Source organism: Nylanderia fulva, unplaced genomic scaffold (assembly GCF_048542155.1).
Source record: "Nylanderia fulva isolate GAGA-0341 unplaced genomic scaffold, ASM4854215v1 Scaffold184, whole genome shotgun sequence".
Lineage (NCBI taxonomy): Eukaryota > Metazoa > Arthropoda > Insecta > Hymenoptera > Formicidae > Nylanderia > Nylanderia fulva.
The window spans coordinates 54,708-69,954 of NW_028190097.1; the positions used below are offsets into that span (position 1 = coordinate 54,708).

At 31.0% G+C, this 15,247-nt stretch overlaps 1 protein-coding gene across 3 annotated transcripts in view; it reads left to right on the top strand.

Annotated features, from left to right (window-relative positions):
• Positions 1-3,778: 3,778 nt before the first annotated feature.
• Positions 3,779-15,247, top strand: part of LOC114936736 (fatty acid synthase-like) — a 74,480-nt gene continuing 63,011 nt past the window's right edge. Inside the window, exons 1-5 of one of the 3 annotated variants that reach the window (XM_085481601.1) lie at positions 3,779-4,427; positions 5,347-5,606; positions 6,198-6,438; positions 10,527-10,945; positions 11,114-11,401. In XM_085481601.1, coding sequence (XP_085337727.1) covers positions 4,259-4,427; positions 5,347-5,606; positions 6,198-6,438; positions 10,527-10,945; positions 11,114-11,401 — 1,377 coding nt within the window. In that variant the 5' untranslated portion in view covers positions 3,779-4,258. Of the gene's footprint in view, positions 4,428-5,346; positions 5,607-6,197; positions 6,439-10,526; positions 10,946-11,113; positions 11,402-15,247 lie in introns of those variants that run through there. The other 2 variants (XM_085481602.1, XM_085481603.1) reach the window with 2 other exon arrangements.

Below are 15,247 nucleotides of genomic sequence, written 5' to 3' on the forward strand. Positions count from 1 at the left end.
TGATCTAATAAATGAAGTAACGTGTTATAACGCTTATTACATTTTTGACAAGATCCTGATGCACACTGCTTTGCATGATAAGATGCAGCCTTCAGACAATTTAGACACAATTTACGCGACTTTGCTTCTTTTATACGCTGATCTACTTCTAGCTCTAAATAATTAGAGCATTTATACAATAGATAAGATGGTCAGCCTTTCCGCAATAAGAACACATGACATTTGTTGTAGACACGTGAGATGCTGTGCCCTTAATTTTTTCTGATTTGACCACCTTCTGCATATTGACAGTGCTCAGCTGAAGCTTCCAAAGCTCTGCATTGCTACGCTAGAAAATCTGTCAATTGAGTGAATGTAGGTATCTCACCTCTTTTTATGGTAGTCTCCCATTCCTTATTTGTGATGTGATCCAATCTACTCGTTACTAGATGGATTAAGAGATCATCCCACTGCTATGTAGGCCTTTCCAGAGTTTTGAGTGCTCGTATATGCTTTAATACATTGGCTAACAACTGCCGCAACTCAATATGATTTTCCTTGAGCTCAACAGGCTGCTCGAACAATGCCTTAACATGTTTCTGAATTATTAAGCTGTCATCGTCGTACCTTTCTTTAAGCATCTTCCATGCCTTAGGGTAATTCTAATCGAATGCTTTCAGAAAGCTGATAACATCTTTAGCTTCATTCACCAGGGCGGACATAAGATATTGCATTTTCTGTACGTTTGGAAACGTCGGATTTTCATAGATCATACTCAAGAACATATTTCTAAATGAAATCCATTGTTCATAACTTCCTGAAAAAGTAGGCAACGTAACACGTGGTAGTTTTAAATGTTCATTTGGAAAATTACTTCCCTGAGATGCAAGCATTCCCTTTTGGTAATTCGGCACGTTTGACGTACTATTACTGTGACGAGATGACTGAGGAGGTCGTGCTGCAGCGATCTTCCTGTCGATCAAGGTTTCCAGATGATTGCAAAATATCTTCTCTCAAACGTTTTTCTCTCCTCGAGGTGAATCGGCTCGTTTACTTCTTCAGGTTCAAGATCTTTGATTGCTGATTGTATCTCATTGAAAGTCTCGCACAGCTCACTCACCTTTTGTAAACATTGATGTAGTTCAATGATTGACACGTCTCGAACGCTTAGATCGATTAAGTATGTGTCGCATCGCGTAAGACTTCTCTTTATTTGCCTGCGTTTGCTTTTAAATATTTTAAGCCTCATTGTTACGTTGGTCATTGTGAATTAAACAGAAATTGTTACTTTCTTCATAATGTCTAGTACTTGAAAAATGTCTAATAATTGCCGAGGCTGTTGCACGTAAAATTGATCGTACTCGATATATAACCTCATTTGCGTACTTCGCAATGACGACGATAATGGCCGTTGCTTCTTGGCTTGTGTCGCCACGCATGCGCAAAGGACTCCTTGTACTTTCGATGCCGACTCGATGCTTCGAGGTTAAGCACGGACTTACGCTGTCCTTGTGGGCGGATCCGGCTCGAAGGACCAAATATGTTAGTGTCCTCAAGTGAAGACCGGTGCTCGGCACGTATTGATAGTATAATTAACACGTGTACCTTTGTTTAAATTCTTTATTCATGTAACGAACACCGTACAACATTGTCCGTGCACGTAATGACAAGAGAAACTAGAATCTGACTGAAGCGTTACCTTTTTGACGCTCAAAAAAGTAATTTGACATATAAATAAATGTTATACATATAGATATAAAAATAATTGATATAAACTGAGGACATAAAACAAAGTACATATATTATTAAATATATTGCACAAACAACAATATTAGAAATTTGATTTATTTTTTAACAAGAAAGATTAGGCAACCCAAAAATTTTGAAAATTCTGAAACATTGTGTATATTCTGTACATACAAATAGAATAGTTCATCCGGAATACAAAACGTTTTTGGTTCGTGCGAAATTACGATTTAAAAGAGTGAAATCATCACTTAAAGAAAATGTGGATCTTTTTCTCGAAATAACTACTGAACGATGAGAAATATAAGAAAAAAGTTTAAATAAACGTTTAAAAGTGCAATCTCTATTATTTTTTTTTATTTTTTTAAAGTTGCGTATAGATAAGTATCGAAAAATTTAAATTAAAGTTTAAATAAATTCAACATAAATTTTTCGATACTTATTTATACGCAGTTTTGTGAAAATAAAAAAGAAAAAAGACGTGCGACTTTTGTTTAAACTTTTTTCGGTATCTCTTACCGATTAGTAAGGTAAAGTGGGGTGTTGTGTGCCGGGTTTTGTTTTTGGACCATAACTTTCTCAACAATGCATATTGTTGTAATGTTAAACATTCTATTTTTAGCTTATCTTATTGCCGAAGAACCTGTAATAGCAGTTTTTTGAATTTCGCAAATTTTGAAATTGTTTTCGAATTCTGAAAAAAAGTGTAAATTTGGGATTTTGAAAATTTGTGGGGTGTTGTGTGCCACGACTGTAAATAGTAGAAAATAGCATTTTTTGATAAATGTTCTTTATTAAACTTTGAAAAAATGAAAATATACGTTCATAATTATAATAGAAAAAAAGTTTAATCAGTTTCAGCCGCTTTGCATTGAGAACAAGTGAAATATCCTGTTGCAAAATGTTGAACAAACGAAGCGAAATAATACAATTTACCGTTTTGCCGCCAATTTTGCTACTTTGCTTTGTAAGAAAATCGACTAATTTATCATCTGACTCAGTTTCTATATCCAAATTTGCCACCGTCATTTTTTCTATACACCGAGACAATTTCATTCTACAGATATTATATGATTTGCTCACTGTCCGGATAGATTTATTTTCAATTGCAATTTCTTTTATCGCAGCAAGTAACTCAGAAATATTGGTCTCTGGCTTCGACATACTTTTGTAAGCATTGCGAGGCATAGTGACTATGAAAATCCTGTGAAAAAGAAACAAAAATTAAAAAAAAGTAATAAAATTCCACTTCAAAAATTACTGCAATTACTTTACATTTGCATGAAAAATGCAAAGAATGCGTTAAAAATGTCTAAAATGTATGACACATGTATGCTGCGTTGGTAAAATGTCGAAAATGGAGTGGCACACAACACCCCATATGCTACATTTCGAAATAGCCACCATAACCTCGTCACATGCTACATTAGCACAAAATCACTTTAACGATTTTGAAGGCAATAGTCCATAGATACTTTTAAATATCTGAAGATTTACCTGTCGCTTCACTTGCCTGCAAAATTGCGTGAAGAAGAATCGTCTAGAAAACTTTACGGAGCACAACGAAACGAGAACAATTCGTAAAACTTATGGGACGCGTGCACAAGCGTCGGATGCTCATGAAAAGTGAGAGTAGGTCTAGAAACTAAGCTGACATTACGTAGATGACGTCATACTAATCCGACATGGCGGTAAACTGAGTGGCACACGACACCCCATGGCACACAATACCCCACTTTACCCTATTTTGGCAGTTATTCCTAAAAAAAATCTATATTTCCTTTAAGATGTGACTGCACTCTTTGAAATTGTAAGTCCGCACGAACAAAAAAGTTTTGTGTTACGAATTAACTATTCTATTTTTACACAATGTTTCAGAATTTTTAAATTTTCAGGTTGCTATTCTATCTTTCTTTGTAAAAGAGTAATTCTATAGTCGCTAAATATTAATTTTGTACCGAGTTCATGTATAATTTTTAGTTTGTACTTTTGTACATTTATTACCACATAAGATCATAATTACCTATCCATTATTTTATTTTGCCATATTGGAGTGTTTCTGAAAATGTTTTTTTCAAGTCTCTTGGTATTTCATTGAATCCAAAATACGAGGTGTGGCAATAAAGAAACCGGATTCATGCTCTAATCCTTTATTAAAAAAAAATCAGACAATTGAAATGTTGTCCCCTTCAATGTAGTCCCCTTCCCGATCCCTACACCGCTCCATGCAAATTTTCCATTTTTGGAAGCAGTGCTGCAGGTCTTCTTGTGTTATGCTGTTCAAGAATTGCGTTGCTTTTTTTTTTCACTGCATCCACGGACTCGAATCTGGTTCATTTGAGTGCAGATTTGACTTTCGGGAAGAGAAAAAAGTTGCACGGTGCTAGATCCGGCGAGTACGGTGGATGTTCCATCACTGGAATGTTGTTTTTCGTCAACTGCGCTCAAATGAACCAGATTCGAGTGGCTCTATACATGTATCACTGAAATATAACTTTGATGTTTTTTCCAGAATTATTAGAATTTGTAAAAAATGGATAATAAACGATTCAATCCATATGTCAGCGTCGATGTTGAAGAAGAAATTGTTATCTCTGGTATTGCCGGGCGATTTCCTAACTGTAACAATATAAAAGAATTTCAGGAAAATATTTTTAATAAGATGGATCTTGGTTCAAACGATCATCAACGCTGGACTAATTGTAATAATATTTCTTTCTTAAAATTAAGAATATGCTGGTTTTTAATAGAAAGATACTTATTGTAAATAGAAGGTGTTTTAGAAATACTTAAACAAATTTTGGGGATGAGTTCTTCACATAAAAGCAAGAAAAAAATGTCATATAAATATATATCCGGGAATGCCTGGTTTATGAGTTATAATCGGAAGATTGTATTCAAACAAAAAACAAATTTCCACCGTCCGATTCAATGCACGCATAAACATGTTGAATCATGGTTTATCGCACTTTTTCAAAGATCCTATGACTGTTGCGTATAATTTCGCAGGCATACGATAGGGGGAGTTCCCTTAACGCCGGACAGCACCTAATACCGGACATATATCATGTCTATGTAAATAAAAACGCGATCAAACGGTTATATCAGTGATAGGGCAGTGGAGGAAATAGTGATCCCTATCACCGATATAACCATTTGATCGCGTTTTTACTTACATAGACATGATATACCTGTATGTCCGGTATTAGGTGCCGTCCGGCGTTAAGGAAACTCCTCCTACGTTGATAAAGCATCTCTTCATTTGCGATTTTAATTGCATAAACTAGAGTTTTTAAGTGTTTCCGATAACAGATAAAAATTTAATAAATTCAGGTCAGAATTAAAATCTTACTGATAATATGCATTGAATGAGATCAACAAGTTGTTGAATTGTACCTCAAAATCCAAGTATGATACGTAATCTTTCGATTCGCGCATAACTTATAAAAAATCAGGCATTTCCAAACATTATTATGGTATATGATTAACATTGTTATTTTCTTTCTGTTTTTATGTGGAAAACTCATTCCCGAAGTTGTTGAAGTATTTCTAAAATACCTTCTATATGTGTATACATATGCAATTATTATACATAGTTTAACAACATAATATTATTTTAAGTCCTGACAGATATTTATCAAATACCTCCTCGAATAGGAAAAATAAACAATATACACAAGTTTGATGCAGGATTCTTTGATTTACCAGCTTCAGAAGTTCATGTACTTGATCCTGGAATCAGAATATTACTCGAGCATACTTACGAAGCAATCATTGATGCGGGTGTAAATCCTGCAGAATTACGAGGAACAAACACAAGCGTTATCACAGCAATAAGTCTTTGTGATACATTTCAAGATTTAATATACGATAAGTCTCACGTATGTGATTCCTATCTTGATTATTCATTTATTTAAATAACAAAAATCGATAAAAGAACTTTTAAAATTATATAAACGTATTTATATGTATAAAAAGATAAAATAAAAAGGCTTTGCTATATAAATAAAAATTGAGATAGAGCTAAGAGACGAGCTAATTAAATCCAGGCGCAGAAATTAAGCGCAACTAATTTGATTTTTAAATTATTTTGTATTTAATTTGAATGTTTTAGTTCTTCTTGTCTTCAGCAGATTAATTAACAAAATGTTTCCGCATTCTGATTCATATTGCTGTTTTATATCCCTAGTAAATCCTCAAAGCGATTGAAAACGAGATAAACAACAAGGAATAAACGTCTTGACTTCAGCGATGTACTGTCAATATCGACTCGGAAACCTTTTTGTTAATTGATTTGCTAAAGATGTTCTAAAATAAAGATTGAAACGCTTAAATTAGAAAAAAATTTAAGAACAAGTTTGTTGCACCTACTTTTTGCGCCTTGCTCTTATTAACCCGTTTTCTAAAATATTTAGATAAAGATATTGTTAAATATATAGAAAATATATTTATATATTTTTCATATCAATTAGATGGATCAATTTGCTGGATTACCCATTCTTGGAAATAGTAAAGCCTTGGTAGCAAATCAAATTTCTTATTGGCTTGGCGTTACTGGACCCTCATATAACATCGATACTGCATGCAGCTCGAGTCATTTCGCTATGGTGGAGGCTTATAAGATGATTCGAGCTGGCGTTTGCGAAGCGGCGATTGTCGCTAGTGTTAATATGTGCCTCCATCCTTTTACAACTCTTCAGTTTTTTCGTCTGGGTATGTAAAACATAATTTTATGTTCAAAGCATTGTCAAATGGTATAAAAAACTAAAAGTGTGTATGTATGTGTGCGTGTGCGTGCGTGCGTGAGTGCGCGTGTGAGTGAGTGAGTGAGTGAGTGAGTGCGTGTGTGAGTGAGTGTGTGTGTGTGTGTGTGTGCGCGTGTGTGCGTGCGTGTGCATGTGCACACATACATACATACACACTTTTAGTTTTTTTAGGAAGCATTTAACGCGTATTGATTAATACTCATTACAAGTTCAGCGCCCTCTAGCGGCCAAGAAAGACAGTTTGGGCAAAAAAACGTCAAACTTAAGAGTTTAACAAGGCTCTGTCATATAAATATAAATTTAAAGTATAAAAAAAAAAAAAAAAAAAATTTAGTTTTGTTGGGATAACGCACTGTCTTCCGCGATCGGCTCTTATTGCCTGTCTTATACTTTAAATTTATATTTATATGACAGAGCCTTGTTAAACTCTTAACTTATACACGCTGGCTTAAAGGCGTTTGTTTATCAACATTATTATATATATCAGAGAAAAGTATAGAATCGAAAGGATCTGAATAGCTCAGTTGGAAGAGCAGTCGCCCGGCAAGCGAAAGGTCTCGGGTTCGATTCCCGATTCAGCGACTTTCGGATCTATATTTTTCTCTTGCATTTATTTATTTCCGTAGGGGGGTTAAAGGATTATTGAAATTAAATCTCAAAGATATGAGATTATTTCATATTTTAAAATCTTGACAGTGACCAAGTAAAATTTGGTGCCTTGTGCACAGATATTTAATTCTAACGAAAAAATTTAGTTTTGTTGGGATAACGCACTGTCTTCCGCGATCGGCTCTTATTGTCTTACACTTTAAATTTACGTTAAACTTAGTTTTGACCCCTCCACATATCTGCCAAAATTTCATCAAGATCGATTATTTATACTTGAAAATGTTCCCTCGTCAGTATATCACGCGCCAATGTTCCTTATACCACGCGTCCGCGAAAAATAAAATATTATTTCATTATCGGGTCTAATAACCGGAGTAGAAACACAATCTAAGATTTTTACCCATCACATTATTACTATGTTGGAGGAATATCGCTTTTCTGCATTTTTACATCATGTTCTCTTTTTCTCTTACGATAATAATTGTTAATCATTATTGTATTTCAATGCGTTACATACTTTATGACGTTTTTTACTATACTTGATTTATATATTACCGTTATGACACCGTTTATTATTTGTTAAATTCAGAATTTAATCAGCGTTGATAATGGTCAAAATATTGACCGAAACGTTCGCTTTATATTTATATTTAAAGAGTACTTATGTTTTAATTCTTTTTTGTCACCTTTTATCGTAATTTATTAGTAAACATTATATTAGACAATATTTTTTTTTTTTATCAATATATATGACTTTCTGTCCAACATAATTTGAATTTTTATATTTACTGCTCTTAACAGCCTTTTATCAAATTTATTAAAATATTATTGTCTATTTATTTGAAAAAATTTTTTTAATATTACATTGTTTTATATGAAATGTCCAATTTTGCAATGTAAACATTTTAAGTGTTCTTGTCAATACAAATCTTTATAAAAATTCAAACATGTATAACCAGGCCAACTGACGAGTATTAAAATTATTGAAAATAATCTAATTTTTATTAATTTAAAAAATCACATAAAAAAAAGAAATAATTAACCATATAGTCAAAATTATTTAATTAATCTTAAGAACAAATTTATAATTAAAATACAATATATTTGACATATTTATTATTAAAATTAACATAGAAAATATAATAAAATTAGAGAAGAATCCCAAACGTTTTGGCTGTACACAGCCTTCTTCAGTGTAATAAAATAATTAAATTAAAATTAAAATTAATCCGTGAGTATCTAATACAATGCGAATAAAATCATTAAGAACCATAACAATGTGTAGTCGATTAACCATATAGATAAACTATGACAATCATTATTCTATTACATCTTTAATTCCCATCTCTAAATCCTTTCACCGCTTTCAAAGCTTAGGGAAAACAATATGTGTAGAAAAGAATTCTCTTCTGATTCCATCAGTGAAAAGCGTGGAATTATTAATAATCTAATTATCCGAGATCCCATTATAATAAATGAAATAATAATGTAATTTTTAACACCTCTCACTTAATTGTTCCATACCATCTTATCTCAAAGTACCTTATCCTAGGATAAAGTACTTTGAGATACCTTTTAATTATAAGTTTGTTCTTAAGATCAATTAAATAATTTTGACTATGTGGTTAATTATTTCTTTCTTTTTACGTGATCTTTTAAATTAATAAAAATTAGATTATTTTTAATAATTTTAATGCTCGTCAGTTGGCTTGATTATACATGTTTGAATTTTTATTTTGATATAAACGATTATATTTTTTAGAAATTTAGTTTGTTTAATGTTTACATTTTTTAGTTAGTTCTTCAAATTTTTATATTTGTACATGTTTTGTATATCATGTTAAAGCTCGAAATTTGTCTTTTTATATCTGATTTTATTCTTCGATTTAATTGATTTTAAATGTATATTTTTCACCATCCTTTTCAGTATGAATAAACGTGATTTTCGCCTGCTTTTTTGTATGAATAAAAAGTGGCCATAATGTTGCAGTAGCACAGGCACACGCACACACACACACACACACACACACACGCGCGCGCGCGCGCGCCGGTCGAATCATTAATACTGCATTCGGTGTAAAAACTTTTAATAAACGCACCAGTATAAAATTTGGATCCACTTCAACTTTTAACCTTTATAGGACGGGAAGCCAATATTTTGGCTCTATAAGGGTCACTTATTTTTCATAATACAACATTATAATAAAGATATAAAAATTCTTACTTTAAATTACAAAAATTTACGAAAAAATACGCCCGTTCTCTAAAGATTAATGCTTCACCTTCAATCATGAACAATAGTCTCAGATCCACGATTATCATTTATAAGGCTTTTATTTCCAAATTTTAATTTTTTATACTATTGCGTTTGTCGACAGAGTTGCCGCCAAATTAATATTTCGAGCGGCTGCTAAACATTAGAGTCACTTTTCTACTCATACAAGAAAGTACACAAATCACATTTATTCATATTAAAAAGTATGATAAAAAAATACATTTGAAATAAATGTTTTAAGCGGCTGCTGCAACATTACGGCCACTTTTCTACTCATACAAAAGAAGAACACAAAAATTACGTTTATTCATATTGAAAAGAATGTTGAAGAAAATACATTCAAAATCAATTAAATAAAATAAAATCAGATATAAAAAGGGAAGGAAGGCCAATAAGGCCGATGTTATATACAAAAAACAAAAAAATTAAAAATTATTTTAAAAAACCAAAAAAAGTAATTCTGCCATTGACAGTTCCAAGCCCGTATTTAAAAAGAGGAGGATAAAATAAAAAATACATGTATATATTTTCAATCTGTCACACACAGACACACACATACACATAAAATTAAGACATTCTACTTCATGCATATGTGTTTCTTTAACTTTGAGGACTTATAACTTTCACTTTCCCCAACGTAAAAAGCTTTTCATAGGGTGTTTTGGAAAGCTTTCGACCTCAACTATACAAATATGCGATCAAAAATGTGCGACGCTTTAGCCCAAAAATTGGGCTTATTGGCCCTCTTCCTTTTGAGTTTTAAAATAATATATAAAACATGTACAAGTATAAAAAGAGGAAGTATAACAAAGAAAGTTTTAAAAAGTTTACATTGCAAAACATTCATCGGACATCGGACATTCCATATGGAACAACCTATTTAATCAATGTTTATATATAATATTATATATAATCAATGTTTGTATAGCATTTAATCAATGTTTGTTTATTTACGTTTATATATTTTACGTTTCTCTAAATCCAATAGTTTTTGTTTTTGATTAATTCGTCTATTTATTTTTCAAAATTCTAATTATTTTGTTTATTTTATTGGTATATTAATCAAAACATTTTAAAAATAAGAAAGAAAATTATATCTTTTATATTGATTTCTTTTATATAGAATAAATGAACTACTGATATTATTTTAGGAGTTCTATCTGCTGATGGTTATTGTAAACCTTACGACGAGAAAGGAACTGGTTACATGCGTAGTGATGCAGCTGTAGTATTGTATCTACAAAAAGCAAGAGATGCAAGGAGAATCTATGCAACCTATATTTATGGTAAAACCAACTGTGATGGTTTTAAAAAAGAAGGTATTACTTTTCCATCATATGACAAACAAAAAATGTTATTGAAAGAATTTTACGAAGAATGTGGTATCTCGCCTCTTAAGTTATCTTATATGGAGGCTCATGCAACTGGTACTTTAGCCGGCGATCCGATAGAACTTCAAGCTATTGATGAAACTTTATGCACCAAACGAAACTTTCCTCTGTTAATGGGTTCAGTGAAATCAAATATTGGACACCCCGAACCTGTTAGCGGTCACTGTCAAATTGCAAAAGTGAGTTCACAATAAATAAAGCTAATAAATAAAGCTACAAATATATAATGTAATACTACATATGTATAAATTTGTGCAGTATTTTTTATTTGTCAGTCGTTTTTAGTTACATATTATTATTATTATTAAAGATATTATTGCCATAAGAAATATATTTATCTCTTAAAGGTTTTAATAGCCATGGAAACTGGTATAATTGCCCCTAATATACATTTTAAATGTCCACGAAAAAATATGACTGCTATTATTGAAGGAAGAGTAAAAATAGTAACTGAACCGACAAAATGGGATGGTGGTTATGTCGGGGTTAATTCTTTCGGATTTGGTGGTGCTAATTGCCACATATTACTAAAATCAAATCCGAAAACTAAAATCAGTAGAACAGATAATAATTTACCTAGGCTTGTAGCTATATCTGGACGTACCGAAGAAGCAGTTAAAATTATATTAAATGATGTAAGTATTTACAATTAGTTTTACAGATAAATAATTTATAATAGTTTTATTTTTATTTCGTATATTATTATTATGTATGTATTGTCATTTTAATTTACTTACAAAATTAATCCTTTGTGAAAAAGGCAATATAACTGAAAGTGTATCTGTATACATAATATGCAGAGTGTTCAATTTAATTTGTGCATGCCGATATTTCAAAAATTATCAAAATTAAACAAAAATTTCAAAAAGTCTCTTCAATGGTATTACTTTTAGTTTTATTGGAATTTATCTTTATCTTAATTTTCCAGTTTCTTTAAAAAAAATAATATAGAAAGTTAATTTCTACATTAATTTCTAGAATTAGAAGATTATTTCTAGTATGATGGAACCATATCCTTTTACTTTGGATTTTGCGGAGGAGGAGAGTAATTTTTAAATAGAAATCCCCTACAAGAATAACCTCAATCGATAAGTCTCAAAAAAATGAATCCAATGAACTATGATATTAAAAATTTATCTGCAATACTACGCCTGCAACGAATTTTGAAAAATCAAACAATTTGTTCCGGGTGAAGTACCTTGTACTTATATAGAATATTCTATTTTAACTTTTGATTTGAAAGAATCTCGCACAAAACATACAGATTTTAGCTTTCAGTAAAATTGGCTAAAACTGTAGTGTGTATAGTACTTACTTAAGTCACTGTTCAGAAGTTTCTTTAGACAAAAAGCTTGAAAATGGCTAGTTTTTTTTATATAGCCATTTTTATATGGCCATTTAGTAGAATTTTAGCATTATTTGATTAATTGTCTATATCCGTTTTTTTTAAAGAAACTGGACAATTGTGATTTTAATGAAACTTTACATTATTGGGGACCTATGTAAACTTAGCACTCGACTTTTTAATAATTAATTTTTTAATATAAAAATTGATAGCATTTTATTTATAATTATTTGTAGTAACAATAATTTTGATAAATAAAAGGCCAACTTATCGAGCAATTATTAGAGTTGTTCAGTCCAATAGCATTTATGTCATGTATAAGTTATTAAGCTACAATCATTCAATATGACAACTTACGCAAAATATACAGTCATTCTAAAATAATAAAATAAACGTTTCGACCGCACGCGGTCTTCTTCAGTATAATTACAAAATCATAAAAAAATTCACATAATATCGAATTTAATTTTAGTTATTCAGAGTCGAGAGTTTATGAGCAATTACGCGTGTTCTAATCCGTCATGTCCAACAATGTTTGCCTCGATATGATCTTTGATTTTACTCAGATTTCGAATAGTTTCATCGTTAATATGCGAGAAATTAAAACGTTTCGTAGGCGCTGCGATTAATAAAAAATTAACGATTAACGTATGTCGAAATTATAACATATATCCCCAACAATTAGTAATATGCTTACTTGACATCGTCCTTCTTGACAATTTCAACCACGTCTTTTTTTTAAAAAGTTATTGAAAATAACACAAGACAAACCAACAATATAAAAAGACACTTCATTTTAAACTCTACTTGATCGAAGAGTGTGCGTGTTTATATATGATCTAATACCTATGTTTAAACCGTTAATGTCCTATTTGTCTCATTATTATTTATTGTTCGCTAATTTATCCAAAATATCAAAATACGACTCGCTGAGTAACTCAGTATCTTTGTTTAAATTTAGCCCATTTTTTTGTTCTTTAATATGTAGCATCTCAGAAATGAGTCTTTTATAATAATTATTTTCGTTGTCCAAAATCTTTACGTTATCCCAATTAATTGTATGATGTTCATTTCTTACGTGTTCAGAAATTACCGAATATTTCGTTGAGTCCAACCTAATATTATTATTTTTATGTTCTTTTAGTCTTGTCTGTAATTGCCTCTTCGTTTGGCCTATATAATATGCATTACAATTATTGCAACTGATCTTATAAACCACATTCGAATTGCATGGATGTTTAGTTTTATCTTTCTGTGCTTTAATAATATTATCAAGTTTGTTGAGACATCTATATCCTATTAGATTAAGAGAAAACAACATTATAAGTATATCAACAGCATCAAACCCATAGATATACATTGTCTTTTACACTATGAAACCTCACAACCAACAAAAATATCAAAAAATTGTTTTAGGGCAATCACTAATGATGCTAAGGAGATTAGTATACACATAGAAGCTAATAAATTTCTCAATAATAGTATTCATCCTTTAGAAAACACGAATAAAAAATGGTTTATCAATCTGTCCAATATAGATATTCCTTCTAATGTTTCTAATCTTTTGCAAATGGGTGATAATTTCTGCCTCTCAAACATTAATAAAAAAATAGCGATACATGAATTTATTAAGGACATAGAGAGTAATCATAAACGGAATAATATTAATAATCTCACAACTATTAGAAATATCGCGGTTCCGAAATTTGCACAACTTCTCAACACTAATGATAAAAATGACTTAATTCAACAAAAATTACTTAGTTCACACAGAGATTCAATAAAATTTCAATCCAAATATTCTATTCACACGCGCGGACAAGGGTAACGCTACGGTTGCAATGGAAAGATCTTATTATATTAGTAAAATGGAAAACGTATTAAAAGATGTTAATACATACACTATTGTTAAAAAAAATCCGTGCAAAATAATAGAGAATGAATTGAATGATTTGTTGAAGAAATGGCTTAAAGAGGATTATATTTCAAAAAATGAATATTATAAATTACGTTGTACTGATTCTCTCCTTCCAAAAGCGTACGGATTACCAAAAATCCATAAGGAAAACTATTCAGTTAGAATCACAGTTTCATCGGTTGATACAGCTTTATACTCGCTGGCTTCGTTTTTACAAAACATCTTACAAACTAGTCTACCTAAAGCAAAAAGTCATATCAATAATAGTTTTGATTTGTACAGCATGTTGTCTGGTAAAAAGATTGATAAGAACGATAGGATGTTTTCTTTAGATGTGATTTCTTTATTTACAAACGTACCTCTAGATCTTGCGATTAACGGTATTAACGATAGATGGGATCACATTGAAACAAAAACTAGAATACCGAAAAGCGAATTTTTATGTGGGATAAAATTCATATTGACCTCTACTTATTTTACTTTTAATGACATAATTTACAAACAGACTTTTGGGACTCCATGGGGTCTCCGTTATCACCAATTATAGCTGACTTGGTGATGCAAGATCTTGAGGATACAATTCTTAAAGCGTTAAATTTAAAATGTTTGTTCTATTTCCGTTATGTAGATGACATAATATTGGCCACTTCTATGATTAATATGACTCAGATAGTTAATAATTTTAATAACTATCATGATAGACTTAAATTCACGGTGGAACAAGAGATTAATCGTAGCTTGAATTTCTTAGATTTATCACTTAAAATTATTAATAACACGATATACATTGACTGGTATCAAAAAGTAACCTTTTTAGGAAGGACTTTATCATTTTATTTGGGTTTGATGCTGTTGATATACTTATAATGTTGTTTTCTCTTAATCTAATAGGATATAGATGTCTCAACAAACTTGATAATATTAAAGCACAGAAAGATAAAACTAAACATCCATGCAATTCGAATGTGGTTTATAAGATCAGTTGCAATAATTGTAATGCATCTTATGTAGGCCAAACAAAGAGACAATTACAAACAAGACTAAATAAACATAAAAATAATATCAGGTTGGACTCAACGAAATATTCGGTAATTTCTGAACACGTAAGAAATGAACACCATACATTTAATTAGGATAACGTAAAGATTCTGGACAACGAAAATAATTATTATAAAAGACTCATTTCTGAGATGCTACATATTAAAGAACAAAAAAATG